The 15,990-nt window shown below is 43.2% G+C and overlaps 1 protein-coding gene across 3 annotated transcripts in view; it reads right to left on the bottom strand.

Annotated features, from left to right (window-relative positions):
* The window catches only part of IRF2 (interferon regulatory factor 2), an 85,141-nt gene that overhangs the window by 14,814 nt on the left and 54,337 nt on the right, over window positions 1-15,990 (bottom strand). For all 3 annotated transcript variants that reach the window (XM_046648572.1, XM_046648571.1, XM_046648573.1), the window contains 4 exons: window positions 14,840-14,939; window positions 13,644-13,820; window positions 13,278-13,324; window positions 6,031-6,148 (listed from right to left, as the gene is read on the bottom strand). In XM_046648572.1, coding sequence (XP_046504528.1) covers window positions 6,031-6,148; window positions 13,278-13,324; window positions 13,644-13,820; window positions 14,840-14,939 — 442 coding nt within the window. The remainder of the gene's footprint in view (window positions 1-6,030; window positions 6,149-13,277; window positions 13,325-13,643; window positions 13,821-14,839; window positions 14,940-15,990) is intronic.

Genomic DNA, 15,990 nt, shown 5'->3' with positions numbered 1-15,990 from the left:
GTAAGCTTCTCCAGCTTATTAAGGTCAGCACATTAGGAAAAGAGTCACCCACAGGAATGTAATTTTATCTAGCCCCAGTTGCTGAGAAGTACGACAATATTATTCATGGCTGGTTACTGAAGGACCGGTTGGATTCCTTAAAAGGTCATTCTTACTTTGTGAACAACTGTTGACCTAATGGAGGGCCCCACCTGAGAAGGCAGGTGCCCCAGGCTTCAGAGAAAGGTCTAAAAGCAGAGACTATTCAAAATGGAAAGGCGGGTTGGTGCTACCACTTTACAGCTGCAAAAAGCTAAAACCCAGAGAGTCCCAGTGAATTGCCAATGTCACCCAGGTAGCTGCAAGGTCAAGAATAAAGCTTATTAGTGGGGCGTATAAAATTAGACCATCCGCATGGTACCATGGAGAGAAATTCCTTCTCGACCCTATCTGAAAGTTTGAACACCAGCCCTGAAGACACAGCACAGATGGATGCCACTTCTCTTCCTCAAATAGAGTTTAGCATGATTTTGATAATATCACAGCCATAATATTATTTTACACCTCCTAACCACACAGTGATTTTTCCGCTACACTCATTTGATCCTCACAAGAACCCTGTGAGGTAGGCAGGATCAGTATTACTATTTCCGTTTTATATATGAGGAAACTGAGTCTCAGAGACGGTCAGGGGTTTGCCCAAGATCTTGTGGCAAATAAAAAGACTGCAGGACTAGGTCTAGAACCCAAGTCTTTTAACTTCTAATCCAGTGTGCTTTTTTCCTTTTTTTTCTTATGAGGAAGATTTGCTCTGAGTTAACATCTGCTGCCAATCTTTCTCTCTTTTTTGCTTGAGGAACATCAGCCCTGAGCTAACATCTTTGCCAGTCTTCCTCTACTTTGTACGTGGTGTGCCTCCACAGCACAGCTGATGAGTGGAGTAGGTCCATGCCCAGGATCCAAACCCACGAACCCAGGCTGCTGAAGCACAGCATGTGGAACGTCAACCACTCGGCCACGGGGCCAGCCCTCCTCACTTTATTTTTTGTTAAATAAAATATGGTTATGGTTTATTTCGGTGCTCAAGAGCGATGGTGGAAGAGACAGTCTCTATGGGATTAGTGATTTCAGAGAACAGAGTTCTGTCCTTGCACGGGCCAGGTTGATGGCTCTGACTGCAACAGGTTGACACAGGTGCAAGGTGAAGTAAGACTGTGATTGGCAAAGTATATTCTCTTCACTCCACGAGAAGACAGCATCACACGCTACTAGAAAGGGCAGCAAATAATGTGTCCCAATAAAAACTCAGTAGAGGTCATCAATATGTCTCAAGGGTCAACAGTCGGGAGGCAGAATTCTGAGTAAGACTCCTTGGGTTGGCAGCTCACACTGACCAGTGGAACCACCAAACGTCCCTTTCTTCCTGTGCTGTGTCAACACAGTCTTAGTGGCTGCTCCCAAGACAAAACCCACAAACAACCTTGCTTTCTCTCTGAATAGGCACACGGAAGTCAAGTTGTTCAGCATAATTCAAGTTCAAAAACAAGTAAAAGAGGCGCACAGGGGCCAGGTCACCAGGACCCCGGGGACACGAAGGAGATTCGGGTCTTTGCGCTGGGGCAATGGTGACATGACTGTACATTTTTAAAAAAAATCATTGTGAGTGGAGAATGAATGGAGAAGGGGTGGAATGGAATCAGAGCTCAGGCAAGAGCAAAGGCGACTGCGAGTATCGGAAACAGAAAGAGGGCACGGATTTAAGAAATACGATGAGGGAAGACAGGAAGATTTGATGCTTAATTATAAATGAGGTGGAGGAGACAAGGGGGGGGAGTAGCAAAGTAAATAAGCCTCATAAAAAGATGGCAGGTTTCTAGAGTGAATAAAAACTTCTTAAGGTTGAGAAAACAACAGCCAAACTCCACTGCCGAGGGCTCCCGGTGGCACACAGTGACCGGCAGCACATCCCACGCAGCCTCACCTCTGTGCCTGGCTTTCCAAGGCCCACTTCACCGAAGAAAAATAGGACGTATTCTCGATTCTGTGCGTGGGTATAGTGTGACACCTTGGTTCACATCTCACATGGAGTTTCACATTGCTAAGAGTTTCCTAGGGGTCCTGATAAAATCGGATGCCTTGTCTCTGGCCCCTGCTCCTGAGGGGTGAACAGCTCAGCCCTCCCAGGAGAAGGGGCACAACAGACAGCCCACCGAGAACGAGCATGGAAGACCCTCACTGGTTCCTTCTTAAGAGGGGAGCCTTCCATTTAAAGACGCATCCCAAAGCTGCTTCTTATCCTATAGGTGGGATTTTTCATATCTTAAGTATCAGGAAAAATGGCAAAAAGAACAAGGAACAATGGGGTGGAAAAAGATGAAAACATAGTTCTATAGCCTAGCGTCGCCCTTGGCCATCCCCAAATCACTATGAATTCTGGTGCCAGAGGCTGCCGATCTTGAGTTAGAACCATGAGGCCCTCGTGGGAACCCTAAAGTTGGTCTCTAAGTTGCGAATCTGTTCTGTTCTTTGAGCCCTCCCTGTTGATACTCAAGTTTCCAAGCTTGGCTAAAAAAGCTACTCAAGGTTTACTTTAGATAAAGTCAGTCAAACTTGGAAGCGATTAATTAAAAAGTACATCCTATAAAGTTCACTTTGGGCAGCTGAAATCAAGGCAAAATCACATTATTTCCTAGTTGCTATATGTCTTCTCACTAAGGATTGTTTGACTGTCTTCAGAGTCATGAACAGCCTCCCTTGTTTCATAGCAATCCTTGCTTTATGGAAGGGTGGGGTTACCTTTTATCAAGAAACACAATGGGGTTATAGAGCCCTGCCTAGGCTAGTCAGACAGAATGTTCGCACCTGCAAACATTTTACACTGGCCTGGAGATGATTGCAATGCAGCTCAGCCGAAGCATTGCTAGCCTGGGCAAGAGGCCAGCGGGGTATTGTCAGAACAATCCAACATGTTGCTGGCTTCTTCCGCTTCCTAAAAACAGAAGTCGCCACACACACAAAACAATGCAATGCTAAAGAAAAGCAAAAATAAAAATAAGGAGGTTTTTCTCCCTCCCCTTAAAGGGAAAGCAGGGATCACTCCTTGGGGGTGCTAACCTGTGCATTTAACACACAGGAGAGACGGAACATAAACGATACGTCTTAAGTAATGGGACGCCACACTCCTCTTAAGTGTGCACAGCTAGCTACATCTGGAAGGACAGTCAGCTGTTATGGACAAAAGGGTAAGATGAGGACGCAGCCCGCTGCCAACTGTGAGTGCGCGCATGTGTGTGCGCGTGCTTTCCTGCTATGATTTGTGGCAAAAGATAAAAGTAAAACAGCAGCAATCAGCAAGAGTTCATTTGTCAGGGCAACAGTACATTTCACGTTTTACACCCTTACTGGATTCGCTTAGAAAACAGCCAGAATAATAACGTCCTGCGTGGCTGGCCTCCACTGGATGAAGTTATTGATTTGCAGTCTATTTCCCTAGAAAGCCAGCAGATGAGATGAAAAAATACTATCCTATTAAGTACTCATTCCAGCTCCCAACTTTAATCTTATAACACAATGCTTATGAAAGTAGATTGAGAACACCCTGAAGCTTTCATCTGGGTGCCTACATAGAAAACCGGAATGAACTCTGGGTTTAGGACCAAATGAACCAAGAGCAAGAAACGAGGTCATTTTTAAATAAAGCACTTTTAAAAGGTAAAGAGAGACAGAAAGAGCATCTCTCAAATTCCACAGTGGCCTTGGAATCAGAATCCCTGTTTCTCATCTCTACCCACAAATCACAAAGACTAATTAATAGCTAATTAACGGTCACATGGGAGAGTGTGGACTAAAGCTCTGAGAAGAGTTTAAAATCTGAGGTGGTGCCATTGTTAGCAAAGACCACAAACTACCCATTTCTTTAAAATACTTGTATGGATCCACTTCATATATAATTGACATACCTTCATAAGGGCCACCAACAAATTAGAAAGAGTTTTTCAAACTCATTTTACTGCCAGCCCTTCTTATTTTATTATAGCAGCAACCATACAGAAGGACAAAGGACAATCACCCAATGGAGAATTCACATACTGAAGACTCAATCGAAATGTTTTTAAAAAGTAAAGAAAATTCCAGTACAATTCTGGCTTTTGTTTGGCATTTTATCTGGGGCTGAATTCACCTCATAAATGTAGGGGAGCTCCAAAAACCAACCAGCACACTCAAAATAAAGCTGAATCTTAAGAAAAAGTGCCTGGAGATTGGGCGAACATCTTCCGTTTTCTAAAAGGCTTGATGGGCACAGGCTTTCCAGGGACTGCCTGCAGAGGAAGGGAAGATGGACCCAGGAGGGTGGGGAAGCAGCACGGGGCCTTGGAAAAAAGGGTCCAGGAGCGAGGAGAGCTGGGCTTCTGGTCAGGCAAGTCCCCTGGCCCCAGAGGGGAAGTGAGAAGAATGCTCCATCTCGAAGACCTCTCTCAGCTCAGAAACAACTGTGGGACCAACCCAACGGCCTCTATCCTAAAGTGCTGGTGTAGACCTGAGCACTGGGAGGAAGGCAAGGATGCACCTGTCCTGAGATATAGCTGTCACTCAACATCTGCTTCATTCCCTCTCCACACCGCACCCTGCCGAAGACTTCAACGTTCCCGGGAGTCCCTGCTACAGGATTCTACTTCCCAAATTCCAAAACCAAGGGGAAGGAGGGGTGACTGATGTCTGCAGTGGCTGCCACCTCCTGTCCATACTCAACTGAGAATCCAGAAATGAAGGGACCAGGACATGAGGCCTGCTCTTGTCGCTCTGGTTGATCTCTCTGGTTCTTACCAGCCTCAGAAGCCCTGACTGTTGACAAAATGGAGCAAAGTTTAATGGACCAAAAGGGACCTAAGGGCAAAGAAGGCCCAGTACTGGATTCTGGGGCTAGGCCTGCCCTCTTGCACAGAGCCCCCACCATCCAGTCACCACAGCATCCCAACGGGCCTTTATTGAGATGTCATTCACACTCGCCACCCTCCTGCCTAAAAGTCTCTAAGAGGTGTTTACATTATGTGTGCGTGTGTGTGTAAAACACCTGTGCACTTTACTGTCTGTTATACTTCAATTAAAAAAAATTTCCTTTGAAACACACCCTCTAGCAGTTTGGGAATGAAACCCAACCTCCTTCCCACGGCCTGAAAAGGCCCCCACGACCCCGCCCTGCCTCCTTCTCTGAGGGGACCCTCATGCGGCTGTCCCCATGCTCACTATGCTCAGCCACACTGGCCTTCGTTCTAGTCCTCCAAGGGTCTTCCTACGTCGGGGTCCATGTTCTGCTGCCTACCCCACGCTGCCCCGCCTCACCCACTGGCTTCAGGAGAAACGTCGCTCCTCCAAGAGGCCTCCAATCTAAATCCAGACCCTGATTATTCTCTCTCAACTCTTGGTTCTTTTCTTTTGCAGCATTTGTCCCCAACGGTAATGCTGTCATTATCTGTGGCTTTACTTGTTTACCATCTCCTTCCATGGCCTTCCTTCTTCCCCAATCTATTTCCTGCTCATGGTACTGGGTCTAGGATGCAGAAGGTGCACACAAATCTTTGTGGAATCAAAGTATGCCTTTTAACAACATGGCTCTGTGCCTCAGTTTCTTCATCTGTAAGATGTGGGCCACCTGTGTGGCAGGTCTGCCATGGAGCAGGCACTGAGAGGACTCATGAAGATATCTTCCCTTTCCTTGTTCCCAAGTGAAAGAAATAACACTTTTGTCCATGTGACCAATTATTGAAAGATTGAGAACCACTAATCATTAGTCACTGGGGGAAAAAATTTTTTTCATCTATTTGGACTCCCCTGAGAAGTCACTTTTCTTGAGGCTGACCCAACTAAAAGTTCCTTTATCTGATCTTCAAAGGTCTTTATTTTTCAGCCCTAAGATCTGGGAGCTGGAACTTGCATTTTGAGATGGTTCCAAGACCTCCTCCCACTGACTGTTATTTCAGACCATGTTTTACAGATTTTCGACCACAGGGGGCTCCTCATGTGTATAAGAAATGAGACGTCAAAACAGTTTACCTATGATGTTCACCGTACTATCCACTTCATTTTTTATAGCTGAAGTCAGGACCGCATACTCAGGAGAAAGATCACTTACTCCATTACTAAGCCCCAAAGATGACTCAACTGGTTCTTGCTAGGAAGAAGAAAAGAAAAAAGAATTGAGAACACTTCCTTTTCCCTCCCTTTTCTTAGCTTAAATTCTACCCTCTGTCTACTTTCTTTAATGCTAGGGTCATGTTCATCTCCCAAATGCATTTCCTACTTCTTTAAAACAGCCAGGAGCTAAAAAAAGCAATTTCTGCAGAGAGTATACTGCTAGGTATCTGCTTTCTTTCATTTTCCTTCAAGAAAACGGTACCAGCACATCTGGCTTGCCTTTCTGAAACGCTTACACCTGCGGACAATAGCTTTGGGGTTCAGGAGAGCTGCATAACTGTCTATCAAGGTACGGAGCTGCCTAGATTCCAAGTCTTCCTTCTCTGAGGGAGGGAGTGCTCACAAGAGTCAACTCTTGGCTTTCCCTCTACGGGAGGAATCATGGCACCCCTCTCACAATTATTTCCAAGGAGAAGCTCTGCCTTAACCATTGGCCCAAGAGCAGGAACCCAGAGGATGTTGTGGATGAATTCTTCTCAGATATGGTTTGCCCAGGACTCTGGCCACTTGAGCATCCTGCGCTGGGTGCCTGGCCGATAACATGGGCCAGACTCACAGCTGAAGCCTCTCTCTCCTGATGGAGTCCAGTCAAGCAACCTCACACCCGTGGCTTCACATAAATGCCTTTCGAGTGCCTGAATGTCCCATGCAGTCTGAGAGGCTACACGTTTGGACTAATGAAACAATGAGAACAAGTTCCTTTTCCTTAGTACAGCTCTCGATTCTGCTTTATTCAAGTGCACTAGAACTCTCCAGTCTCTGAGAGTGCCAACCTCTGGGAGAGCCAGTCTGGAGGTACATATTGACTTTGAGCATTTTGATGAGACAGCATCTCCCCAAGGTAAGATTGCATTTGCATCTATGACAGCAATTGAGTCGGACAAAAAAGCCACACAGGACACCTCCTGGGAAAACCAAAATGGACAGGAGGGAAGAGGAGTGGAAAGAACACAAGACGGGAACAGAAGACCACATGAGGCAGATGTGACTGCGCTTTGAAAAATCCAGAGTGGTGGACGCCTCTGAGGCATGCAGGGTGTTCTTACCAATTTATTTTATGTGCTATGTGAAATCAATGATGAACCTCTTAAAAATCTTAGGGAAGGAGGGGGCGATTACCTCCTTCTTCATGATCCCACCTGGCAAACTCCCTCTTTGCTAACCATGACTTCAAAGACATCACTTCACCGTACAGCTTAGTTCTAAAAACTCCCATACTGCAGCGTTGACAAGATGCACCAAAGGGCGAACACAGGAAGGGCCTGGGACAGCCCCACTGGGCAGAAGTTTTACCCCTTTCTCTTGCAGCATCTTGCATTTTCCCCTCTTTACAAGTTCCAAAGAAATCTGTTGTTTCTGGAAAAAAACTTCACTTGCCTGTGACTTGAGTCACCATCTTTTCTCCTCCTTTAGAGCCAAACTTCTGAACTAGCATCTGCCTTCCCCACCTTGGCCTCCTCACCACGCCCTTGTTAGAGTCTGGTCTCGCTGCCACTCCACTTGCAGAATCAAGCTCCTGGCTGCCAGGGATGGTAAGACAGGCCCGGCTTTGCAGTCACACAGCCCTGGGCCGCAAGCCTGTCCCTAGTTGCATGACTTTATTTAACCTCTTTAAGCCTCTCTTAGGGCACTGCAGATGGCTGTAAACTGACGACAGTAATGGGACCCAAGTCACAGGGATGACGTGAAGACGAAACAAGGTAAATATGCACCTGGCACTTATTACTAAACAAATGCTCACTATTATCTAACGTCGCCAACAAAACTCTGCTCTCCCAAATCCAAGGACCGTTCCTCATGTCCCTTTCCCTCAGTCCCATCCTCTGGCATCCAACAGGAAGGCCACTCTTCTCCCTCTTGACAGCACGAACTGTCTGACGTTGCTGCAAGCCTTGATCTTTCTGATGGCACCTTCTTTCTTGCTGGCTTCCCCAATGGCCCCCTTCCCATCCCCCTCTCCCCAGTCATGCCCCACATTTCATCATTCCACTGCCTTTTCCTCAATTCCCTCAAAAGGAACTAACTACAGAACATTTGATTCTATGGGTTTCTTTTCTTAAGTTACTTTTCTCTCATTCTGCTACTAGGTTTCTTATGAAAGTAATGAGGTAGTCAGACTTGCATATATTTAAAAACCTAAATTATTCTGATTTCTCAATTGAAGACATCTAACTGTTTCACATGATCTACAGTTTAATTAGTGGCAAGTGATACTTTTATCACTTTTCCCTTGCGAAAACCATGACTCAGACTAAATTAATTTTCTGAGATCACACTACTTTTAGTCAAAGGAGATACAAGAACTTATCTCAGACTCTGGTCATGCAGCAGGGTGCAATTCCAGCGCTTACTGTCTTAACAAACCCTGTATCCTATGCTAATTCCAATGGGGATAGAGACACAACTATTTTCAACACCATTTTACTGCCCCCATCCCTACCTTGTATCCTGCACCCCTTCTATAATGGAACAGTATTCTACCAATGGAGGCTGCATCAGATTGGTTTGAACCCTGTTTTACTCCTCCCATCCTCACTTCGGAAATAACCTGTTGATTTCCAAGTCTTCAGTGTAAACCATCTCATTGGTACCATCACTCTAGAAGGACAATATGGTAAACTGTATGGCGAAATACAGCTAGCGTCTCCCTGAAAGGTTTCCATCTAGGGTGCAGAACAACTGAGATCTTCACCATACTCACTTGAAGTTTTTGAAAAAATGATTAGAATAGGAATATCTAAACCTAAACTAAAATCTTTTTTTAAAAGCAAGGAACCGAAATTAAGAGAAGAGGCGAACAGTTCTCTATGGAACCTGTGCATAGAGATCGTGCAGGTCACGAACGACCTCTTCCCACAGCATCTCCTGGTCCTCCATGGTGCCCACTCCGGCCCCATCCCGCCCTGCTGTACCATAACCTGGCCTGGTTAGTCCGGAACCAGCCTCGTCTTTCTGTTCCCTTCCTTACTTTACACATAGGCTCTCGTGTCAATCAAGTAGTCTTAGTTTCTAATCCTCTCATCTTGCCCCAAGAAAAGCAAAAAAAGATTGTGCCTAGGTTCAGGATCCTCCATGGTGCATTTACTCTGCCAAATATTTATACCCAAGAATGATTTTGTCAATACAGAATCCAAGGTTTGGTCTACAGTTTAAGGGATTTTAGGTGAAAGCAAACTGACACAAGAGAGCATTCAGGGCAGGGGCTGCCTGCTTTAGACCTCTAAAATAATATACCTTGAGTTGTCTCAAAGCTACACTTGCCGGAGTGGTTTGGGTGTAGGCCTGAGTCAAAGGACCACCCATCCCTCTACTCAAGGCCATTCTGTCTCATCCCTGTGAGATAGCCCCTTGTCTAGATGTCTCTTGAGACCAAATATAATGGCCAAAATACCATTTCCTATTCCCAACCCAAGCCTCCACCCCCAGAAATCTCATAACTCATCTACACAAAGCCAGTCTACTTGAAGCCAAATTTAAGGGCATCTCTAGGTCTCTCCACTAACAAAACTTTCAGGCTGACAGCTGATCTTGGCCTTGTGACATTTTTTGAAACACACATATGCACTGATGACGTGCAGTCTAGTCCTGCTCACTATTGTGTTTCTTCTTCTTATTTCCTTAGCTGTTTACCTCCACACAGGTGAGGCCTAGTTCAAGTAAAACACAGCTCACTGAGTAAGCAGCATATACTCACAAAGAGAGCATCAGGGAATACTGAGGCAGCATTGCTATACCTACTGTGTGTCCAGTGGGCTTTGCATCTCCCAGTCTCAGGGAAGCTATGTGCTGAGGGAACATACAGCATAGAGATAAATTGCGTGAATGACCCAAGAAAAATGCTGACAGTTGGCTTGCATGTTCTAAACATCCTTCACTAGTTAAAACTTCAATTCAACTTGAAGTGAATGAAGATTGGGAAGAGCCTGTTTCAACAGCAAATTTTCGTCCTTAGTTACTACACACAAGACAACTCTTCTCAGTGGAAGAAAACTACCCAGTCCATCCAGTTGCATATTCGCACAGGACACATTAATTCAGAGCTGAGGGGTTCTCACATACAACAAAAAGTCATGTATTAACAGCTCAGTAAGGACAACGTCCTTGAACTATGAAACATTCTACAGAAACATCAAGTGAATACTATGGCATGAGCAGTCATGAGCTACAGAATGTGGGAAGCCCACTGGCCTTATTTATGCTCTGCTGCTACACTGGAGGACAAATGCAAGTAGATTTAAATTCAGAAGTTAGGCAGTGCTTATTTCTGATGAACCATCTGCCTTTTGCTGAAAGAATAACGTCCCTCTGAGGGATGAGTTTCAGGTATTGACCATATCTTCATCACAGAAGGATTTCACAACATACACTTTGCTGGGCTGGAACTTGACCCGCACAATTGCACCTAAGAGGAAAATTCTTGCTTCCCTGGGCCAATATGGCCAGCCCCAGCCAGGGCTGTGCTTTTTATAACTTGCCCATTGGAGAGGCCATGTGATTGCCATTGCTGATGTGACTGAAGATGTCCTTTACTTACAAGAACACCACGTGTCAACAATTCTAAGATGAATATTTCCTCAAATTTCCACATCCTTGAAATAAGATGTGCCTTATAATTATTTATGTGTCATGGTCTCACTGTAATCAGTTTTTCTTGCTTAGAGATACATACAATAATGGTGCGTCTGATACTCAGTGGCACCTGACGTTCAGTGGAGTATGGTGGATATGTCTGAGCAAAGTCTGTTGAAAAGTGAACATCTGTTACTCCATTCTTATCTCTCCATTAACTGAGATTATGAAATTGAGTCTGCATTCTAATGTCAAAACCCACACTCCCACTCCATGTATTATATTTATTCATGCATCTATTTAGCCAACAAATACTCATGCATCTATTCAGTGATCAATACATGTTAATGATCTGTTCTGTACCAGGCACTGAGCCACATGCTGTATAATATACTCATGCTTAAGATTATAGCAAATTGTTTGTGGGGAAGTTATCACATATTTGTGGGTAAGCTGTACTTTTCTGCCTAAACAATACTAATCAAAATGTAGGCCCTAAAAATATCCAAAATGTGGGAAATTTCATACAACTAAGTTTTTTCAATTGCAAGAAAAAATAAACTTTTTAAAAAGTGATGTAGGGGAAACCTATAGATTAAAAAAAAGTAAGAGAGAGGGTATTATGTTGAGTGAAATAAGCCAGACAGAGAAAGACGAACTCTGTACGACTCCACTCATAGGTGGTAGTTAACATATAGACAAAGGGAACTGATCGGTGGTTACCAGGGGAAAGGGGGTGTCGGGGGAGGGCACTAAGGGTGAAGTGGTGTACCTACAACATGACTAATAATAATGTACAACTGTAATTTCACAAGGTTGTTAACTATCATAATCTTAATAAAAAAAATAAGAGATATATCCAAAAAACACAATATTGACCTTATACAGCTCTTGATTCAAGTAAACAGACTGTACAAAAATTGTAACGTTTATGAGACAACTGGAGATCTGACCAGTGACCAGATATTTGATGATACTCAGGAATTACTGTTAATTTTTTTAGATGCAATAATGATATTGTGCTATTTTTAAAGAGTGCCTATCTTTAAAGATATATACAAAATATTTATGGAAGAAATGATAGGACGTTTGGAATTTGCTTCAAAATAATGAGCTGAACCACATGAAATTGTGTTTGGTAAGTCAAAACTGGTTGGATATCTGTAATTTCATATTGGATGTCAGGAAGTGGGTGGAGGTGCTAATGAAATTAATTGACCACGAGCTGATTAATGTTGAAATTGGAGTAATGGTCTATGGAATAAATCTTACTCATGTGTCTTCTTCCTGTGTGTATAAAATTTTTCCACAATAAAAAGTTAAAACAAAATTAGGCCTTAACACTACGCTGTATATAAAATAAGTCACAAACTAAGAACATTGAAAGTGAAACTGGAGGTTATTGTTGCTGAAACACTCCACTTAAAATACTGATTTTCCACTGTTGAGGTAAATATGTCTGAGACTTTACCAATTTATCTAAGTGTTCCCTCAAACTCTGACTACCATCACAAGTCTAACCTTACATCTGAAGTAAATTTCGCTGTATTTTTTCCAACTATTTTGACTAACTGGCTTGTTTTTAAACATTGTGCTGTCTGGACAGTTTTGTTTTTGCTTCAACAGTTACTCTAGATTAGAAATCAGAATACTTGGCATCTCCTTTAAGTTCAGTTCTAAATAACCATGTGACCTTGGCTTCAGTTTCTTCATCTGCAAACAGACCTCGGTAAACCTTAAGACAATCTTCTCTCTGATGGTTTTACGAGTCTGAGACTATCGTGTCTGTTCTTTGCTTGGCAACTGAAGCTTATCCTCAATTTTGCACAGGATTATCTGGCTATTCTCTGGCTATTTAACAAGGGTAACCCAATCTATACACAAAGATCCTCACATGGCAGGGGATTCAGACTATACAACCTACTGAAAAGCTCACACACACACACACACAAAACACATGCGTGCACACACACACACTCATCCCTATGGGAAACCTTTGGGAGTTATGTATAGCAGAGCACAAAAAAACTACTGAGAACCATACTAATAAAGTGCTTGAACTGACCACTGTGTCCCCAACCTAATGGCCTGTCATGGAATACATATATATAATATAGGTAAAACATTTTGATCTAAGTACATAATATGTAACATACTTCAAAATATATTTAATAGCCTGAAAATACACTTAATGTTATCAGATAGTAGCTGGTTGCTGGAGCTTAGCTGGAACTAAGTGACCAGCTGGCAATAGTTGTGGGGACCAGATGGAGGCCTGAGACTGTCAAGCTCGGTGTGAACTTGTGACTTCATTCATAAATTGCTCAGTGAAATTGGATGAAGCAGGGGCTATGTGTACTTGAGTCTGCAAGCGGGTACATGCCAAAGAGGAGACATGTAAAGCACATAAAACACAATAGCAGAAGAAGAAAGATTAAATACTTCGCAGAGCTCACATTACTTGTTTTTACGAGACAGAATATGAATCATTAATATGGTCAAAACTCTGGCTTTCTCTCTGAACAACCAAAGATTACCTTGATGTGCTTAACTCTGTCTTCTTTTTCTGTCTTTGGTTTCTTTCCTGTGGCAAGAAAAAATAGTTCTGGATTAATTCATGAGGACCATACAGAGAAACAGTTTCCCTACGTTACAGTTTTTCTGAAAATCTCAATGAACCTGTTGCTTTAATCTGTATGTGGTCAAAACTCCAAATGCTTCTTCTAATGCCTTTGGGGACCTGAGATTCATTTTCCCCAACCAGGTAAAGCAGAATGATCATCCACAGTGTGAGCAGATGTTCTATCCTTGGTGTGACTACAGATGTGGAAATAAAGAAATGGGAAAGGCACTGTAGTATATACCGAGTGAGCACAGTTTAGTCAGTAAACATCTTGGTCTACCTTTCTTGGAAGGTCGCTCAGATAAGGGCAGCATCCGGTACACCCTGAAGGCATTGTTTCCCTTCTTTATACTTCTGTCCTTGACTTCTTCAATATCAGGCAAGGAGTTCATGGCACATCGAAAATTCGCCTTCCATGTTTTTGGGTCAGGTTTATCTACTCCCGGTTGATGCTTTCCTAATAAAAATAGCCAAAAGAATTAAGGTTAGGGAAAAGAGGGAAAAACACTCGATACTGGGTATACATGTCTGGAAACACAGGATTGCTGGCCAGGGGGTGCCAAGAACCCTTTCCGAATTCCAGGCTACACCTGCAGGGACCAAGCGTCCTGGCTTCCTGGGACTGAGAAGGTTTTGGAGATGTGGGAATTTTTGTTTTAAAACCTGGACAGTCCTGGGAAAACTGGGGCAGGCTGGTCACTCTGGCTCTACCAAACATCTTGAGAGAAAACTAATCATGGTAGAAGAATGGAGAATCAATGTTAAGTAACAGAGAAGCCCAGGAGACCGGGAGGCTGACAGGCACAGGTGACTCAAGTCTCTCTTTTTTGTCTGACTCTCAAATATTCAGTAAAAAGTCCATTGCTGTAAATAGCTCCCTATTTACATTCTGTTCTCAATAAATATATTATTTACTACCTTTTGAGGAGATAAATTCAACCCAAATTTATAGCTCCAGAACAAATAAATTCTATATTCCCCTGGTACACACATGGGAAACTTAATCAGAATACCACATCTGCAGGAAATTTAAGGACTAAGTTTCTGTGGCATAGGTGGAGCATCTCTTCTGAGTGATGAAGTGTGTACCCCACGCGTCCTGGATGTGCCTGGGGACAAGTCACAGGTTTTTCAAAGCTATCTTCACAAGGGCATAAGCCAGGAGATTTTATATATGTAGTGAAAACAAAAATAAACAATAGTTAACAGGGTATTGCATAATTGAAATTTCCTAAGAGAGTACAATTTAAATCTTCTCACCAAACAAAAAGCGAAATGTGAGGTGACGGACTTGTGAATTAACTCAATGTGGGGGGCGGGATCCATGTTTACGTTCATCAGATCATCATGTTATACGCTTTAAATATCTTACAAGTTTATTTGTCAATTCCACCTCAATTTAAAAAAAGAAGGAATGAAAACAACAACAAAATCCAATAGTACCTGCCTCGACAATCAACACAAGGGTTTCAATACCTGTATGGATTGCCCAGTTTCTAAAGAGTGGGGCATCCTTCTCCACATCCCACCCATGTCTAGCTGCATGCATCCAGGGGATCTGAAAAATCTTCTTCTCCTGGAAAAAAAAAAAAGTAAATAAGAACTGCAGCCATGGGTGTCAGGCCACCATTGTGGAGGGTTCTTAAGTTCTAGCTGGTAAGATTCCCCACCGAGTATCACTGGGTTTGTTGAGTGTCTACAGTAAAATCTATTGTAAACCAAACCCACTTCCCCACTGGGCCCCAAATCCTACAGTCTAGCCAGGTAAGATTCAGCGTCGTGCGGAGTCTGGACAAGAGGAATATATTCCAAGGTCAAAGCTGATGATTTGGGATATGCCAACGTGTTCTGTTATCTATGTCACTTCTCTGTTCTAGGACCCCAGATAACTGGCCACTTACTGAAACTTCTAATGCTTAGTCTTATCGCTTATTTCCATCATTTGGTAAAGAGGAACTCCAGCTGCCTCCAGTAAATCAAAAATTAGGCAACTTTCCAAAGTAACATCCATTTGTGCTGCTAAAGGGACATCAGGGGGTATCTGAGGCCACTGCCACAGAGACCAAATATCTCAATCTGCTTGTGTAGCCAACAGAAATAGAAGATTCTGTCTAACGCTCTAACTCCTATGTGTCTACCGCCCTGAATAGCAAGAAGTACAAACAAAGATGTATTGAGTACATGGAAATAATACTCCTTTTTTGGAGAAAAGTCCCTCAATACAATTCTTCTTATACCAGACTTTCCATCTCTCTTACAGCCCAGGAGGTAACTCAAAATTGCTTAAATCGACCCTGGCAAACGCATGATCGGAAACTAGTGCTTTGGAAACAAAATCACACTCATAGTAAACCTACATATGTGAAACCTGGTTCGACCAGCTCTCCTGGCAACGCCAGCAGTTGCTACGCTCCCGTGGCACTTTATATTTGACTACACATGTTCACATGGTCTCAGTTTTGTTTTTTGCAACAACCTAATGAGTTACGGATATGTCATTATTTCTGCTTTACAGTGGAGGAAACTGAGACACAAAATTAAATTATTTAGCCAAGGAATTTATGGTAATAAGCGCCTAAATTCAAAACCGTGGTCATGTGATCCCATATTCAATCACTTAATCACAC

The sequence above is a fragment of the Equus quagga genome, chromosome 22 (assembly GCF_021613505.1).
Source record: "Equus quagga isolate Etosha38 chromosome 22, UCLA_HA_Equagga_1.0, whole genome shotgun sequence".
Lineage (NCBI taxonomy): Eukaryota > Metazoa > Chordata > Mammalia > Perissodactyla > Equidae > Equus > Equus quagga.
Note: the sequence above shows the minus strand (reverse complement) of the source record. Positions and strands in the feature narration are given on the sequence as shown.